The 14,712-nt window shown below is 33.7% G+C and overlaps 3 protein-coding genes across 3 annotated transcripts; 2 read left to right on the top strand and 1 right to left on the bottom strand.

Annotated features, from left to right (window-relative positions):
- The first annotated feature begins 3,199 nt into the window (after window positions 1–3,199).
- Window positions 3,200–4,760, top strand: LOC106307480 (ras-related protein RABA1b-like). Its single transcript, XM_013744450.1, has 2 exons — window positions 3,200–3,508; window positions 4,276–4,760. The coding sequence occupies exons 1-2, from the start codon at window positions 3,288–3,290 to the stop codon at window positions 4,703–4,705; spliced, it is 651 nt and encodes a 216-aa protein (XP_013599904.1). The 5' UTR covers window positions 3,200–3,287; the 3' UTR covers window positions 4,706–4,760.
- A 1,624-nt stretch (window positions 4,761–6,384) lies between these two features.
- Window positions 6,385–8,905, top strand: LOC106310513 (epidermis-specific secreted glycoprotein EP1). The gene is given in 9 exon segments (XM_013747745.1): window positions 6,385–6,412; window positions 6,415–6,589; window positions 6,591–6,757; window positions 6,760–6,879; window positions 6,882–7,019; window positions 7,395–7,433; window positions 7,436–7,631; window positions 8,537–8,655; window positions 8,658–8,905. Coding segments are annotated over 9 exon segments (1,230 nt in total).
- Window positions 8,906–9,497: 592 nt separating this feature from the next.
- LOC106310216 lies at window positions 9,498–11,936 on the bottom strand. The gene has a single exon (XM_013747447.1). The coding sequence runs from the start codon at window positions 11,923–11,925 to the stop codon at window positions 9,634–9,636; it is 2,292 nt and encodes a 763-aa protein (XP_013602901.1). The 5' UTR covers window positions 11,926–11,936; the 3' UTR covers window positions 9,498–9,633.
- Between the last annotated feature and the right edge of the window lie 2,776 nt (window positions 11,937–14,712).

The raw sequence follows: 14,712 nt of genomic DNA, 5'->3' as shown, positions 1-14,712 counted from the left end.
TTATATCCGAACCGAACCGATATAACCCGAATCCGTACGATATATGATTACTTTATGGGTTTTATGATGCAATACAATTTTGAACCGAACCCGAAGTGTTATTATCCGAACCCGACCCGTACTAATAAAATTTTAGTATGGGACCTAGAAGCGTAAACCCGAAAATCCGAAAACCCGAAAAACCCGATCCGAATGCCAACGGGTACCCGAACGCCCAGACCTAGAAAACATAAACTCGGTTAAATAGACATTACAAATTGACATAATTTTAGTACATTAAACTTTTTGAGTTATCAATACCCAAGAAGAGGCCTAGATTTATGGGTCGGAAATGATTTTTGTTGTTCTACAAGTAATGAAAACATTAACGAAGAAACAAACAGTTCATACAACAAAGGAGTAAATCAAGACTCTTGCTGCTAAAAATGAACGTGGTATAAGTACGTAGTAACCTGGTCTATAACACAAATGATTTTATGCTTTGGTTAGATATAAGCTCAATAGAGTCCAATCAAGAGCAAACATGTAAGATTTCAAGAGCCTATCCAAACTCCACTAGTGCTAGATAAATGATCACAAGACAAGAAAACTTAAGAAACTAAACTGAGAGTCGTAGGGGAAAGATTGTAATTTATGTGACTATCAAATTAAAGATAGCAATTTCTCACATCTTCTTGTTTTCTTTTATCGATTAGTTAGATTCTAACAAGTATTATTATATATTAACTTTATAGTTGATATATGCAACATATGACCTAAAGCTGATTCGATTTTTTTCTTTTCTAATTCTTCTAGATTCCTTTAGAGCATCTCCAAAAATGAACTCTATTTTTAAGATTCTAAAACTATATATTTGAAGTTTAAAAGTGTTTTTCTCCAAAAATAAAACTTCAAACTCAACTTCAAATCTATTTATATTTTATAATATGGTCCTTATATTTGTCATAACTAATTTGAATTCTTATAACTTTTGTAAATAACTAGCAAATATATAAACATATTACAACAATATTAATTAATAAAATATTCAATTAAAATTTAAAAATTTAAATAAAAATAGCTTAATTAATATTAAACTTCAAACAAAATACCATATTTTTTTCATAAAATAATTTTCGTAATGCATATATGATCTATTTGTGCATTTCGTAATATTACTTTGTAGATTACGAGATAAAAATTGTTGAAATCGGGTAATATTGATACTTGTAAATACATTAGACCGGAACAAGAAAGTAAAATAGAAACATAAAATATTGCTAAAAGACCAATTTCTTTTCGATGATATTAATACTCGTGAATATATTCGATATGAACGAGAAAGAATTTTACAAAAAAGATATAAAAAAAAACAACAACAACCATCTTAACTTACACAAAAAAATTGGACAATATTTGAAAATTTTGAAGGTTACTTACCTGACTATTAGTGTTGTTCTAATATTTAAATTTGTGTAATAGTTATGTCTTCATGTAATTTTTTAAAATTTTTTTGTTAAGTTTTTTTTTTGTATATTATTGTTGTCTAAGTTTAGTTTAAAATATTTTAAATCTTATTTTAAAATTGTATTTAATTTTATGTGTAAAATTTAAAATATGTAAACAAAATTTAAAATATTTATGAGATCTAATTTTTTTAAGGATTAAAACAATAAACGAGAAAATATTTATGAATCATAAAGGTGATGTGTGATTGTAAGAACCAAAATGCAAATAAAAATATGAAACTTAAAATTTGAAGTTTTGAATAGTGAAACTTCAAATATAAAGTTTTACTCTTTAAAAGTTTCTTTTTAGAGCATCTCCAAAAAAGAACTATAGTTTGAAGTTTCCAAAACTCTGTATTTGAAGTTTAAATGTGTTATTCTCCAAAAGCAAAACTTCAAACTCAGCTTCAAAATTATTTTTATTTTATAATATGGTCTTTATATTTCTCATAACTAATTTAAATTCATAAAACTTTTGCAAATAACTAGCACATATATAAACATATTACAAAATATTAATTAATAAAATATTATATTAAAATATAAAATTTTAAGCAAAATAACTTAATTAATATTAAACTTCAAGCAAAATATCATATTATTCCATAAAGTGATTTTCGTAATGCATATAAAATCTACTAGTACATTTCGAAGTAAAAATGGCTCTCCTCATTTTTAATTTGTAGATTAGAGATGAAAAACTGTTGAAATTGAGTAATATTAATACTTGTAAATACATTAGATCAGAACAAGAAAATAAAACAAGAAACATAAAATATTGCTAAAAGACTAACTTTTATCGATGATATTTATACTCGTCAATATATTCAATATGAACAAGAAAAAATTGTACGAAAAGACATCATCAACAACAACAACCATCTTCAGTTACACAAACAAAAATTGATCAATATTTGGAAATTCTGAAGGTTCCGGATCAAACTTACCTGACTATAATGGTGTTGTAATATTTAAATTTGTGTAATAGTTATGTCTTCATGTAATTTTTTAAAAGTTTTTTTTGTTAAAATTCTTTTGTATATTTTTGTTGTCTAAATCTAGTTTTAAATATTTTAAAGTTTTATTTAATTTTATGTGTAAAACTTAGATTTTTGTAAACAAAAATTAAAATATTTATGAGATATTATTTTTATAAGGATTAATACAATATACAATAAAATATTTATATGAATCATAAATGTTACGTGTAGTTGTAGAGACTAAAATGCAAATAAAAATATGAAATTTCAAATATAGAGTTCCATTCTTCAAAACTTTCAAAACTTCAAATTTGAAGTTCTTTTTTGGAGAGCAAAAAAACTTCATATCTGAAATTATAGAATGTCTTTTGGAGATGCTCTTAGAGGGCAAAACACTTCATATTTGAAGTTATAGAATGTCTTTTAGAGATGGTCGAGTTCAAACGCACACAGTAATCGTATAATTTCTCAAAAAGAAACACACACATGCACACAATAGTTGTATAAACGGCATTTATGGCACTAAACCTTGCTTTACAGTGATTAACTATACGTCACATTGCATTAAAACACAAGGGTAAATCCGTCAAAACCATATCGTAATCCCCACAGTCACCTACGCGCTCAACAGATCAACGGGTCAGATCTCATCCTATTATCACAGACCATCACCAACAGTCACGTTAACTCTCACACCACTTTCGCGAGTTTATTTCAAATCTCAGTTTACACCTTCACACTCCTCTCCTCTCCTCTCTCTCTCTCTTCAGATCAATCGCTGCTGAGGAGAAGGAAGCACCTTGAGACGGCAGCGGAGATAATGGCAGGGTACAAAGTGGAAGACGACTACGATTACCTCTTCAAAGTCGTACTCATAGGCGATTCCGGGGTAGGCAAATCGAATCTCCTCTCCAGATTCACCAAAAACGAGTTCAATCTCGAGTCTAAATCCACCATTGGCGTCGAGTTCGCAACTCGGACCTTGAAAGTCGATGAAAAGGTCATCAAGGCTCAGATTTGGGATACTGCTGGTCAAGAAAGGTTTTTTTTTTTTTTTTTTTTTTTTTTTTGCGTTCTTTGGTTTTTAAGATCACTAGCTCCTTTGCACAGATCTAGCTCATGAGCCTACATTGGAATTGAATCTATCAGCTCAATCTATATATCTTTATTTGGTAATTTGGTATTGAATTCGTTTTTAAAGGTCTAGTTTTTAGGATTTGGAGTAGTGAATGTGTGTTAAACAGAGTCTCTCCGTTGACTTTTTAAACTTAAAAACTGTTCCTTTGAAGACGTTGACTTCATTTGACCATATCATTGAAGGGTAGATTATGGAGGTACCTAATAATGTAACTGTAGATTAAATAATAGCCTCTCTTCTGAAAATTAGTCTTCGTGTTTGACTCAATAAGAGCATGATTTGCTTGAGTTGAATCTGGTTTGGATGGATGAACAAGAGCATGTGATTAATGATCAGTAGAATCAGGAACACTACAATAGAGACTATTGTAGAATGTAAGCAAAGAACTTGCTCACTTTTACTACTTAGGTTGCTGCTAAGACTGATGAGGCTGATGTGGAATAAAAGTGCAAAGACATGGATTAATCTGGAGGGTTTCCTCCATTGAAACGATTTTAGCAAATTAGTTTATAGCAAAATTGTTGAATATTAGATCAGTATGCACATCCTCGAGTTCTTGATCTAGATTAGGATATGAATATTCTTGTATGACCAATGATTACAAAGCCTATCGCTTTGTTAGCACATTTGTTCAATTTATCATTGATTCTCGGTTTGATTCTGGTCACAGGTACCGTGCCATCACAAGTGCATACTACCGTGGAGCCGTTGGGGCGCTCCTAGTATATGATACCACCCGCCGTGCAACTTTTGAGAACGTGGACCGGTGGTTAAAGGAGCTCAAGAACCACACAGACCCTAACATTGTGGTGATGCTCGTCGGCAACAAATCTGATCTCCGCCATCTACTAGCTGTTCCCACGGAAGATGGGAAATCATATGCTGAGCAGGAGTCGCTTTGCTTCATGGAAACATCTGCCCTTGAAGCCACCAACGTCGAGGAAGCCTTTGCAGAGGTTTTGACACAGATTTACCGTATCACAAGCAAGAAGCAAATGGAAGCTGGTGAAGATGGGAACGGATCTGTTCCAAAAGGTGAGAAGATCGAGGTTAAAAACGATGTCTCTGCTTTGAAGAAACTCGGGTGTTGCTCAAGTTGAAGTCTTTTTTTTTTGTAATCTGTTGAGTGAGAATTATAACCCCCCCATGGTCCATTGTTTGGTTCTGTTGTTGTTTTGTAATAATACTGACATCTATATGAGTTTTTATAATAGTAGAATCTCTATAAATTAATAAGTAAAACTTCTATAAATTAATAATTGATAAATTAATTATTTCTATAAAAAATTTATCAGTTCCAATTTGGATCGGTTCAAAATTTAACATAAATCAACAAAATAATAAGATAATATTTTTTTAGAAAATTTTATATAAATATATGGTCTCATTAAAATTATAAATTAATAATTTATATGTATACATATTTTATATAAGTAAAATCTATTATTATATTGTTTGTTTTATATTCACAATGAAATTATTTTTATATTTTTTATCACTTAATATATTTTGATGAGATTTAGTAATATTATATCTAAACCCACATTTAAGTTCTATGCAATATATATTATATACATCAAATAATAAAATATAATTAATATAAATATCAAAATTTTAAAAATAAAAATAAAAATAAATGGTTATACACTAAAATGAAATATTTTTGTCTTATCTTAAAATAAATATATCTTACAATAAAAATTATATAAGAAAACTTTTATAAGTTAATAAAATTTTAAAATCTCAACATTATTAATTTATAGAGGTTCCACTGTACATAGTGTTTTTTTTAATTTAATTGCATGTATTGTTAGTCATTCAGTTGCTGATGTAGTCAGCAACTGAGCCAGTGTGTGTTTCAGAGTATTAATCTCAATCTTGTTTTGGAGACCAGACATCAAGGAGAAACTGATTCATTATTCCTCCAAATGTATTGGTAGAGAGAATGAATCTAGAACACGTTAGCTATTTCAGTTTCTAACTTATAATTTTTGATGAATTTAGTCATTGCCTTGCTGAAATCTTCTGAAGTCGGTTCACATAGATAACCGGTTATGCCACTCTTCATTGTTTCCACAAAACCAACGCAAGCAAGAAAACGGTTCTGAACTCTTAGAGACAAAAATATTTAAGATAAATCAATCAATTCAGAAATCTAATAATATGATCAAATGATCCTAATCACAAGCCAGTTTAAGATAAATTAATCAATACAGAGATCTAATTATATTTCATGGCTTTATCTACTTTTTCAATTACTGCATCTACTCAAAGTCATTGACTTCTAACCATTTTTATTAATTTTAGACGCATGTGTGTAAAAGTTAATACAAACTAGCTAAAAATTTCTATGACAACCACATGCGCAAGTGCATTTGTTGTGCATATACAAAGATGTGAAGAATACAATCATGGCAAGGATGAATAGGAAGAAATTTCATTTTCTGTCAAGTTGGATTATCTAATCTATTAGGTTCATAAACATTGTTCTATCTTGTTTTTTCCTTCTTTTTGCCAAGGTAGAGAGTAGCTCTTAGATTAACTTATTGTAAATCTAAACATCATTAATATGATATTAGCATTTTTAGCAAAAAAAAACACACATGTGCAACGTACAATACTGATTAAGAAACTACAACACAATCACACAAATTGTCATAGAATATTAACACTGAGACTTGACCTAGTTATACTATATCTTGTACATAATTTTATACTAAATCTTGTAGCATAAATACACATCCCATTTTCTTACTATTCAAAGACCTTGAAAACAAAAATGGCATTAGCATCACATATTCTTACTCTTATTCTCTCTTTCTTCTCATCTCACTGATCCGACCACAAGTTCCTCCATTAGAGCAGCTCAAATTCCTAAATCATGGCCACTTCGGAGACTCCAAAGTGGAGTACAACGCAAGTTACAGAGACATAGGTGTCATCCGTAATCACTTCCGTCTATGTTTCTTTACCACGCCAAATGCATACACTCGCCATAGGTATGGGAACAGGAAGTCCCGACTCCATCATCCGTTGGGTTTGGCAAGCTAACCCACAACATCCAGTCCACGAAGAGGCTTCTCTTTCCTTCGGACCAGAGGGGAATCTTGTTCTGTCTCAGCCAGATGGTAGAGTCATCTGGTAGACAAACACAAAAAAGGCGTTATTGTCTTAATCATGAACGAGAACGGTAATCTTGTGTTGTTTGATGATGGGGGATGGCCTGTGTGGCAGAGTTTTGATTTTCTGACCGATACGCTCTTGGTTGGCCAGTCTCACTTGATCGCTTGAACAAGCTTGTAAGCCGCGACAATGGGTCATATACTCTTACCTTGGAACCTAACCGGCTCGTTCTAAGTCATTTAATCCCTAGGAGTAGTAACAACAGAACCGTTGTTTATTACGTTATAGAAGGTCGGTTTATTCTATAACGACCTTGGAACCTAACCAGCCCATCAATCCTAAGGAAACTTGCCTCGCAGGCGACCATCTACCATCTCTGGAAACGGAGAAACAACACCTATCACAACCATTGCGTGGTTCTTCCTGCGGTGATCTCGAGAATGATCTATAGAGATGTGAAGAACTTAATTTTGGCAAGAAGGAATAGAAAGAAATTTCGACTCGAGAAATTTCAACTCCTTTTGTCATTTAATTTTCTTTGTTGTGTTGCCTTTTTTGCTCTATCTTGTTTTTTTTTGTTTTTGCCAAGGTAGAGTATTCTTAGATTGTAATTTGTAAAATCTAAACATCATTAATATGATATTAACATTCTTAGCAAAAAAAAAGGTCGGTTTATTCCAAGCACGACATTCTACGCGGTTAAAGACCAGGAACAGCGACTCAGTTGGGCCTAGCCACTCCTGGTCTTAGGCCCAAGTTTCTCGCTCGGGCTAGGTGTAATGCCTCGCAAAGTTTCCTCAGACTTGACGCTGATGGAAACCTTAGGATCTACTACACTTTTGACTTCAAGGTTAGTTTTCTTGCGTGGGAAGTAGAGATGTCAAATGGGCGGGCTATAAATGGGTGGCCCGTGTCCAAATCGATATGGTCCAAAATGGACAGACCCAGATTAAACCATAATTAAAATTTGTCCAGATGGGTGAACCCAATTATATTCATGGACAATATTGGGCTTAACCACTTGGACAATGGGCGGCCCAATAAACTTAAATGTCTAGGGTTTGAAAAATTGGGAGAAAACACAAATCACCTTTTTTTTTCTTCCCGTCTCACTCTTGTGTTTTTTCTTCGTGTTTGATTCTTCCTCTTCGAATCATCGTCTTCGATTTTTCCTCTTCGAGTCCTCGTCTTCGATTCTTCCTCTTCGTGTTCGATTCTTCTTCCTCGTCTTCGTTCTTCTTCAATTTTTTTTCGATTCTTCACCAACTTCTGATTTCATCATCTCTTAAGATTTGATTTTTCGTGATTTGTGTTATGGGTTTTCACTATTAGCTACTGATTCGTATCATCTACTAATATTGTGTTATGGTTTATGTGTTAAATAGATCGGTGATTTGTGTTCATAACGAAGTTGGTGGCGAGTCTGGCGACTGTTTCTGTTTCCGCAAGTCAGACGAAATTACGAATTTTTTAAACTTATCTTGAATTTTTTATAACTTTGAAACATGAAGTTTAAAACTTAAAGTTTAAGTATGTGACATCTTTAAAATTGAAAACTTAATAATCTTTAAATTTTTAAAACTGAAATTATGTTGTTTACATTAAATGGGCGTATGGGCCGTCCATGGATAGCCCAACAAATCATGGTCTTATTTGGTTATGGTCTCATTTGGACATGGTTCTATTTGGGCTTCGACCAAAAATGTCCAGCAAAAAAATGAAACCCATTCGGACACACCCAAACCCGCACAACCCGCCCATTTGACATCTCTAGTGGGAAGTAACGTTTGAGCTCTTAAACGTAGAAGCAACGAGTGTTGGTTACCGTCAAAATGCGGAGAGTTTGGGCTTTGTGAGCATAATCAGTGTATGGCTTCTCCATCGGGTATGGGCATATTGGGATGGAGTAAAGCTTTTAAGTTCAAGAAGACAGTGTTGATCCAGAGACGTTTCATTATTATAGACTTGGAGGTGTTGATCATTTCATGACCAAGTATGACGTTGGTCTTGCTGTTGGAGAGCGCAAGTGTCGTGGTTTATGTAGTGTGGACTGTAGATGTTTGGGGTATTTTTACGATAAGAGTAGGTTTAACTGCTGGATTAGCTATGAGCTTGGGACTTTGGTTAAAGTGTCTGACTCTAAGAAAGTGGCTTATATCAAAACCCGTAATGTTTGATCAGCATCAACTGTTAAACCTATGTTAATTATCAAATTAGTGGGGATATAATCTTGTAAACCAATGCTTTAATGTTGCTGTGAGAAAGCATATGTATCCATTGTCTACCTATTGAACTCGGGGTTGCTACACCATTCATTTTTTCACAACTTCAAAACTTTTCTGACGTTAATATTAACATTCATAGAGACCAAAAAACCTCTACTACGCTTATGACTTATCATCACACGTACCTCACAACAATAACGGTTTACATAATTTATATTAAACCCATGCACGTACCTATATGATTCATATCTTTGCAACCCTTTCATGCAAATCTCAATAAACTGTACTTCTTAACGTTTGAACACGAATTTTTTTTTTTTTTATTTATATCAATGAAGGTATTTGTATACCTTGAATCTTCAATTTGGCAGAGGTTTCACCTTCGGCTATTTTGGGCACAAAAACAATATATAAAATATTTTTGTTCGAAAACATAAGCTACTTGCTTGTTTTAAAGCCTAGTTATATATAGTTTTTGAGGTACGTTAGCTTTATTTACCAAAATTCTCTGGATAATAACAAGTCATATCAGATTCAATGCATTTCATCAATATTACTCGTAAGTGTACTATAATAACAGATTCAATGCATATCAATATAAGTAAGAGATAAACTAAGACAGAAAAGGGTGTTGAAAAAGTGGGAGTACCAAATACAAATGAATGGAGCAACAAAGGAGATCAAGCTGGATGGTGCATAGTAGCATGCTTACCAATCCCCAAATGAGCCATAAAGAGCCAAACAAAGCTCACAAGTTCACCACCTTGACTAAGCTGAGCAACATGCTGCTTAGAATCACAATGGTTAGCTGCATAGCAAAGCAACTCAACCCAAACTCTACTCACTAATCCCCAAACGCTTACTTCTTCTGATCTCCTCTCTATCCTTAAAAGTTCTTCAGCAAGCTTACACGCATCTTCAAGTGTGCTTTCATCTCCCATATAGAACACCATCATGTTCCTTTTTTTTGACAAAAGTTCCCCACAAGCTTCCCTCACATCCGAAAAGCCATCCCCGAAGAACGTTCTAGCTACAGAACAAGTCTCCGTGAACTTCATCTTTGCGGTTCCCGCAACAGCTGACATCAAGGCAGGTTTCATCATCATCAAGTACATCATGTAGTCCGACAGCATTTTACTCACTTCCTTACATCTGTACTGTTCCTCTGTCAGGATCCTTATCTCTATGCGGTAGATTAGATCCGTGGCAATGTGCCATAACAGGATGCTTTGACCATAATCAACTAAACTCACATGCTGAACCAGTGCCTGCTCCACTGTTAACTCCGCAGTTCCGCTCCTCTGAGGTTGGTTTAGCGTCCACTCGCCTCTTGCAGAAGATATCCTCTTGGCACGTTCTCTATCCACAGCGACACGAGATTTATACCTCACCTCATTGTGTATGAACTCCCAAAGATCTTTGGGGAGACGGTCGCTGGATTTGAAGATAATCTCTGTAATCTCATCTTGGACACCAAAGAACTCCAAGAACTGACCAACCCCTAATAGGAGAAGGTCCACAAGTAGAACTAAAGGAGCCAATAACAAAAGGAGAGGGAAGAATAAAAGGAGCCAGATATTTCTTATAATGCAGCATGTCATTGCTGTCGATACTCCACCCTCCATAGATGCAAAACATGAGTACATTCCTTGCGCAACCAAAGCGAGTCTACGAGTTATCCTAAGGTCAAAGAAGCTTCTTATGTAACCCTCTGGACGGTGGATTTTCTGTGGACTTATCCTAAGGCAGAACTCGATTAGATTGTAGCCATGTATGTACTCAGACCATCTCCGGAACATGAATCTCCTGTTTAGTACCTCATGTGCCTCGGAGAGGTCTTCTTCGCTCATGGGACATCTACATCTCTCCCACTTCAGTCTCCTGAAACCAAGGATCCAGTTTAAGAATTTGTCATACCAGGACCAGGTTTCGTCAGAACTCTGCTTAAGCTTCCTTGTTATGGCTATTGTTCTATCGGATACACAGATCATTACAGCAACAACTAGTTCAAGAACTATTCCACCTATGAGCAGTGCATACGTAAGGCTAACATCAAATCTCTTGTAATTCTCCTTCTTCTTGGAAAAGAAGATGCATAGAGATGATACAAGACATCCAAAAGCTATAAACCGGAAGACGGATCCGACCCGAGTGAGCAAGATACTGGCTTTGGTGAAGAAATCATCGTACATGAAACTCAGCTCCACCTCTAAAACCCTTAAAGCTTCCTCAGGAGTCAACGAGTCAACGAACCTCTTGCTCTCATCCCATCCTCGAGAAGCTAATCTGAGATCAGGGACAAGACCTTTGGAGATGTTAAAGAGCTTGTAAGCGTACTGCACCACCTCGAGATCTCTCAGCTCTCTACTTGGCTTGATCGGTACACCGGCTGTTGTTGGATCCTCCTCCTTCCTCATTAGCTTCTCGTTCTTTCGAAGAACAGATCCCTTGAACTTCCCGGAGCTCGCCAAGTAAAGCGCTCTTATCCTCTCGACAAACTTGATCACTCCAGCCACAATCATCAGCCCTGTGGGGACCGCTATCCCGCTAGGTATCGACAGACATAGTACGTAGACAGTGGAAACTGCTTGACAGATGAGTCCGAACAAGTGTCTACGCCAAAGCTCGTTGTCTTCTAAGGCAAGGGCAGTGATCGTGTCGGGACCACCGAGGTGCAACAGAAGAAACGGAGCCCAGAAGGCTAAAAGCTCGTGATTCAACGACGAAGATTGATCACCGTCTTCCTCGTCTTGAGTGTCTGAGATTTGACCGATGGTGTAGTTTGCTGACCAGTCGGCGAGAAGGTAAGCGAACCATATGAGGAAGACGAAGAGCTTGCCGGATGCGCGTTTTCTGCTGGGTGAGAAGACGACAAGGATCGCTTGGAGTGAGAGACTGAAGATGATGAGAACACGAATGTTCCATTCTTCCCAAAGATTCTTCACGTCCTTCGGGATCGTCTCTGCTGCCATGTCCCCTCTTCTTTCGATTTGAAAACAGAGCTATTGAAAATACGATATTTAGTATTGCCTCTTAAGCTTGTGTTTAGTTAAATACTATATTGCCCCTACTGTGTGATCATCGGTTTTGCCTCCCTAAGAGCACGATTAACCGGTCTCTTAGCTGAGGTTCTTAACTCATGATTTGACATTCTTTTTATTTTATTTTTGCACTTTTCGTCTAAGAGACGACTCTTAGAGCATGATTAACCCGGGGTTCTTTAAGAACCGGTTCTTAGCTTTTTTAGTTAAAAGTTAAGAAACAATTTCTTAACTTCTGCTAAAAATCCCACTCTAAGAACTCCGGGTTAATCATGGTCTAATATCTCTTATTTAAAAGACGGTTCTTAGCTTTTCTTAGTTAAAATCTAAGAATAATTAAGAATCATTTCTTACTCGAAACTAAAAACTCCAGTTAAAAGACTGGGGTTAATCATGGTCTAAGCTTGTGTTTAGTTAAATACTATATTGACCCTACATGCCAATTAGTCTTTATTTTTTAATATAAATAAAAAGACATCTGGCTCATGAAAATTTTAAGTATTCTAACCAAAAAACTATGGGATTGATTGGAAATGACTGTACATTTATGTTCTTTGCTTTAGAAATTAGGTTATTTTTTTGCTGTGGTTTTAATTTTTGTTGCTGTAGATTCATTTTCAAAGACAATTGAAAGCACTAAACAAAAGCCGTAGAAAAATTAATTTCCAAAGCTAATATATTTCTTTTTCTAAATTTTTTTGGTGTAGATTTATTTTCTAAGTGTAAAGCTCGATTGCTTTACAAAAATCACTTTAGAAAGAAAATTGGCTTTCCACAGCATCCACTCATTCTCTTCTTTTGATTTTTGAAAATTTTAAAAATATTTTTTTTGATAGATTCCTGATTGGATCTCCTATTTGTTATACAACTTTCCATCCATATCTCCATATGATGCGGTAATTAATGACACGGATTTTTTTTTGAAAAGAATAAAGAAAGACTAACCTGCGCACCTAATCAATTTCAAATTTCATGATAAATAATTAAAATCAAAATCCAAAGTCTACGGCATAAATTTAGAATTCATCAATTTAATCTATTTTAAAATTATAAAATTTGATATATTGCAAAATTTTGATAATAGATTTTAAATCAATGATTGAATAACATTCTCTTATTTAAATGTGAATACTAAAATACCATTTTAAATTCTTATGTTATTAAACTTGTGATTTCATAAAGTATAAGAAAAAATGTATTTGTAGTGGGGTTTATTGGTTGTTGTATTTTAATGGATTTGAAAATCCAAACTAAATCTAGTGTTATTGGTTATATGATTTTCAAATATGTATTAAAATCATGTGTTATTGGTTTAATGATTCATAAATTCTATATCAAATCAAGTGTTATTCAATGGTACGGATTTATTAATAAATTTGATTTTATAATGGATTTGAATGGATTTGTTTGGATTTTTTGTTAAAAATACAAAAACTCAAATCCGAGGGAAAACCTCCGGATTTGTAAATACTAATCCGAAAAAATTTAAAAATCTGTATATTTTACTTGGATTTATAAATACTACATAGATTTCTAAATCAATCAAAATATATAAACCAATAAGTGTCTTTAGAATTTTTGAGTGAAATTTCATAATTAAAAAAATAGAAATATAAATCACATAGTTTTAGATGAGATTCTAAGGTGATTTAGCAAAACTCAAATAAAATTCCCAATTCACTTAAGTCATCTAAAATTAGTTAAAAATCAAATTACCCCAGACACCTAGTTGAATACGTCTCCATATATTTTGTGTATTTTATAATTCTAATTTATCTTGAAAACTATACATTCAGTATTCAATTAATAAGATTTCTCTTTGCATAAAATTAATAACTTTGGTAAACTACATTAAATACCTATATCATTTTATTTTATCGTTTATATATATTTTGTTTCTTACATAAGTTATATGACAAATACAATGTTCATTTCCTTAAGTGAACAAACATATTGAGTTAATGATGGGTATAGAGAAGTCAAATCCTAAACCGATTATACTATTCGTACTATCAGTAAAGTAATAGAGTCGCTCGAGTCTTTGTTTAATTCGGTTTAGTGCCCAAACCCTACCCACTAAACATACGCATTGATTACTCACATGGAAATCAGTATATATATATATATTTTTTTTAATTTTTTTTTTAAAAAAATTAATATATTAATGTTTGAAATTAAAATGACACCCGTGTTCAGAACTACGCTAGGCGCTACTCGGACGGCAACTTTGGGCTATCGAAAAATCGGAGAGTACTCGAGGATTACGCGGGGCCTAGTTTTAAATACAATTTAATATATTTATAATATATTTAGCTAATTTTAAACATGATGGCACTAGTTCTTAGACATAATTATATAATTTTTTATATATAATTTTAAACAGTTTCTTTTTTATTCATCGAATATTTAGATTATGGTGTATTTGGTACGAAAAAATCTCTAAATGTAATATCTATGTGTTTGTTTTGGGTTTGATAGCTAATTGTAATTATTTAGTAATAAATAACTATACAACATATGTTAATAATGAGTAAAAAAATAATCAACCGTGTTTCAACTTTACACAAACGTAAAAAAAAAAAAAAAACTTAGGCGGTCAATTCGAAAATTAGGCGGGAATTAGACGGTCCAACGCGAGTAATGCAGATCAACGCTTACGCTAATTTGGGTATATTCGCCGCGGTCAACTTCCGCACCGCGCCTAGGCGGCCGCCTAGC

This window comes from Brassica oleracea, chromosome C8 (assembly GCF_000695525.1).
Source record: "Brassica oleracea var. oleracea cultivar TO1000 chromosome C8, BOL, whole genome shotgun sequence".
In the NCBI taxonomy this organism is placed as follows: Eukaryota; Viridiplantae; Streptophyta; class Magnoliopsida; order Brassicales; family Brassicaceae; genus Brassica; species Brassica oleracea.
This window is presented reverse-complemented; position numbering and strand designations above follow the sequence as displayed.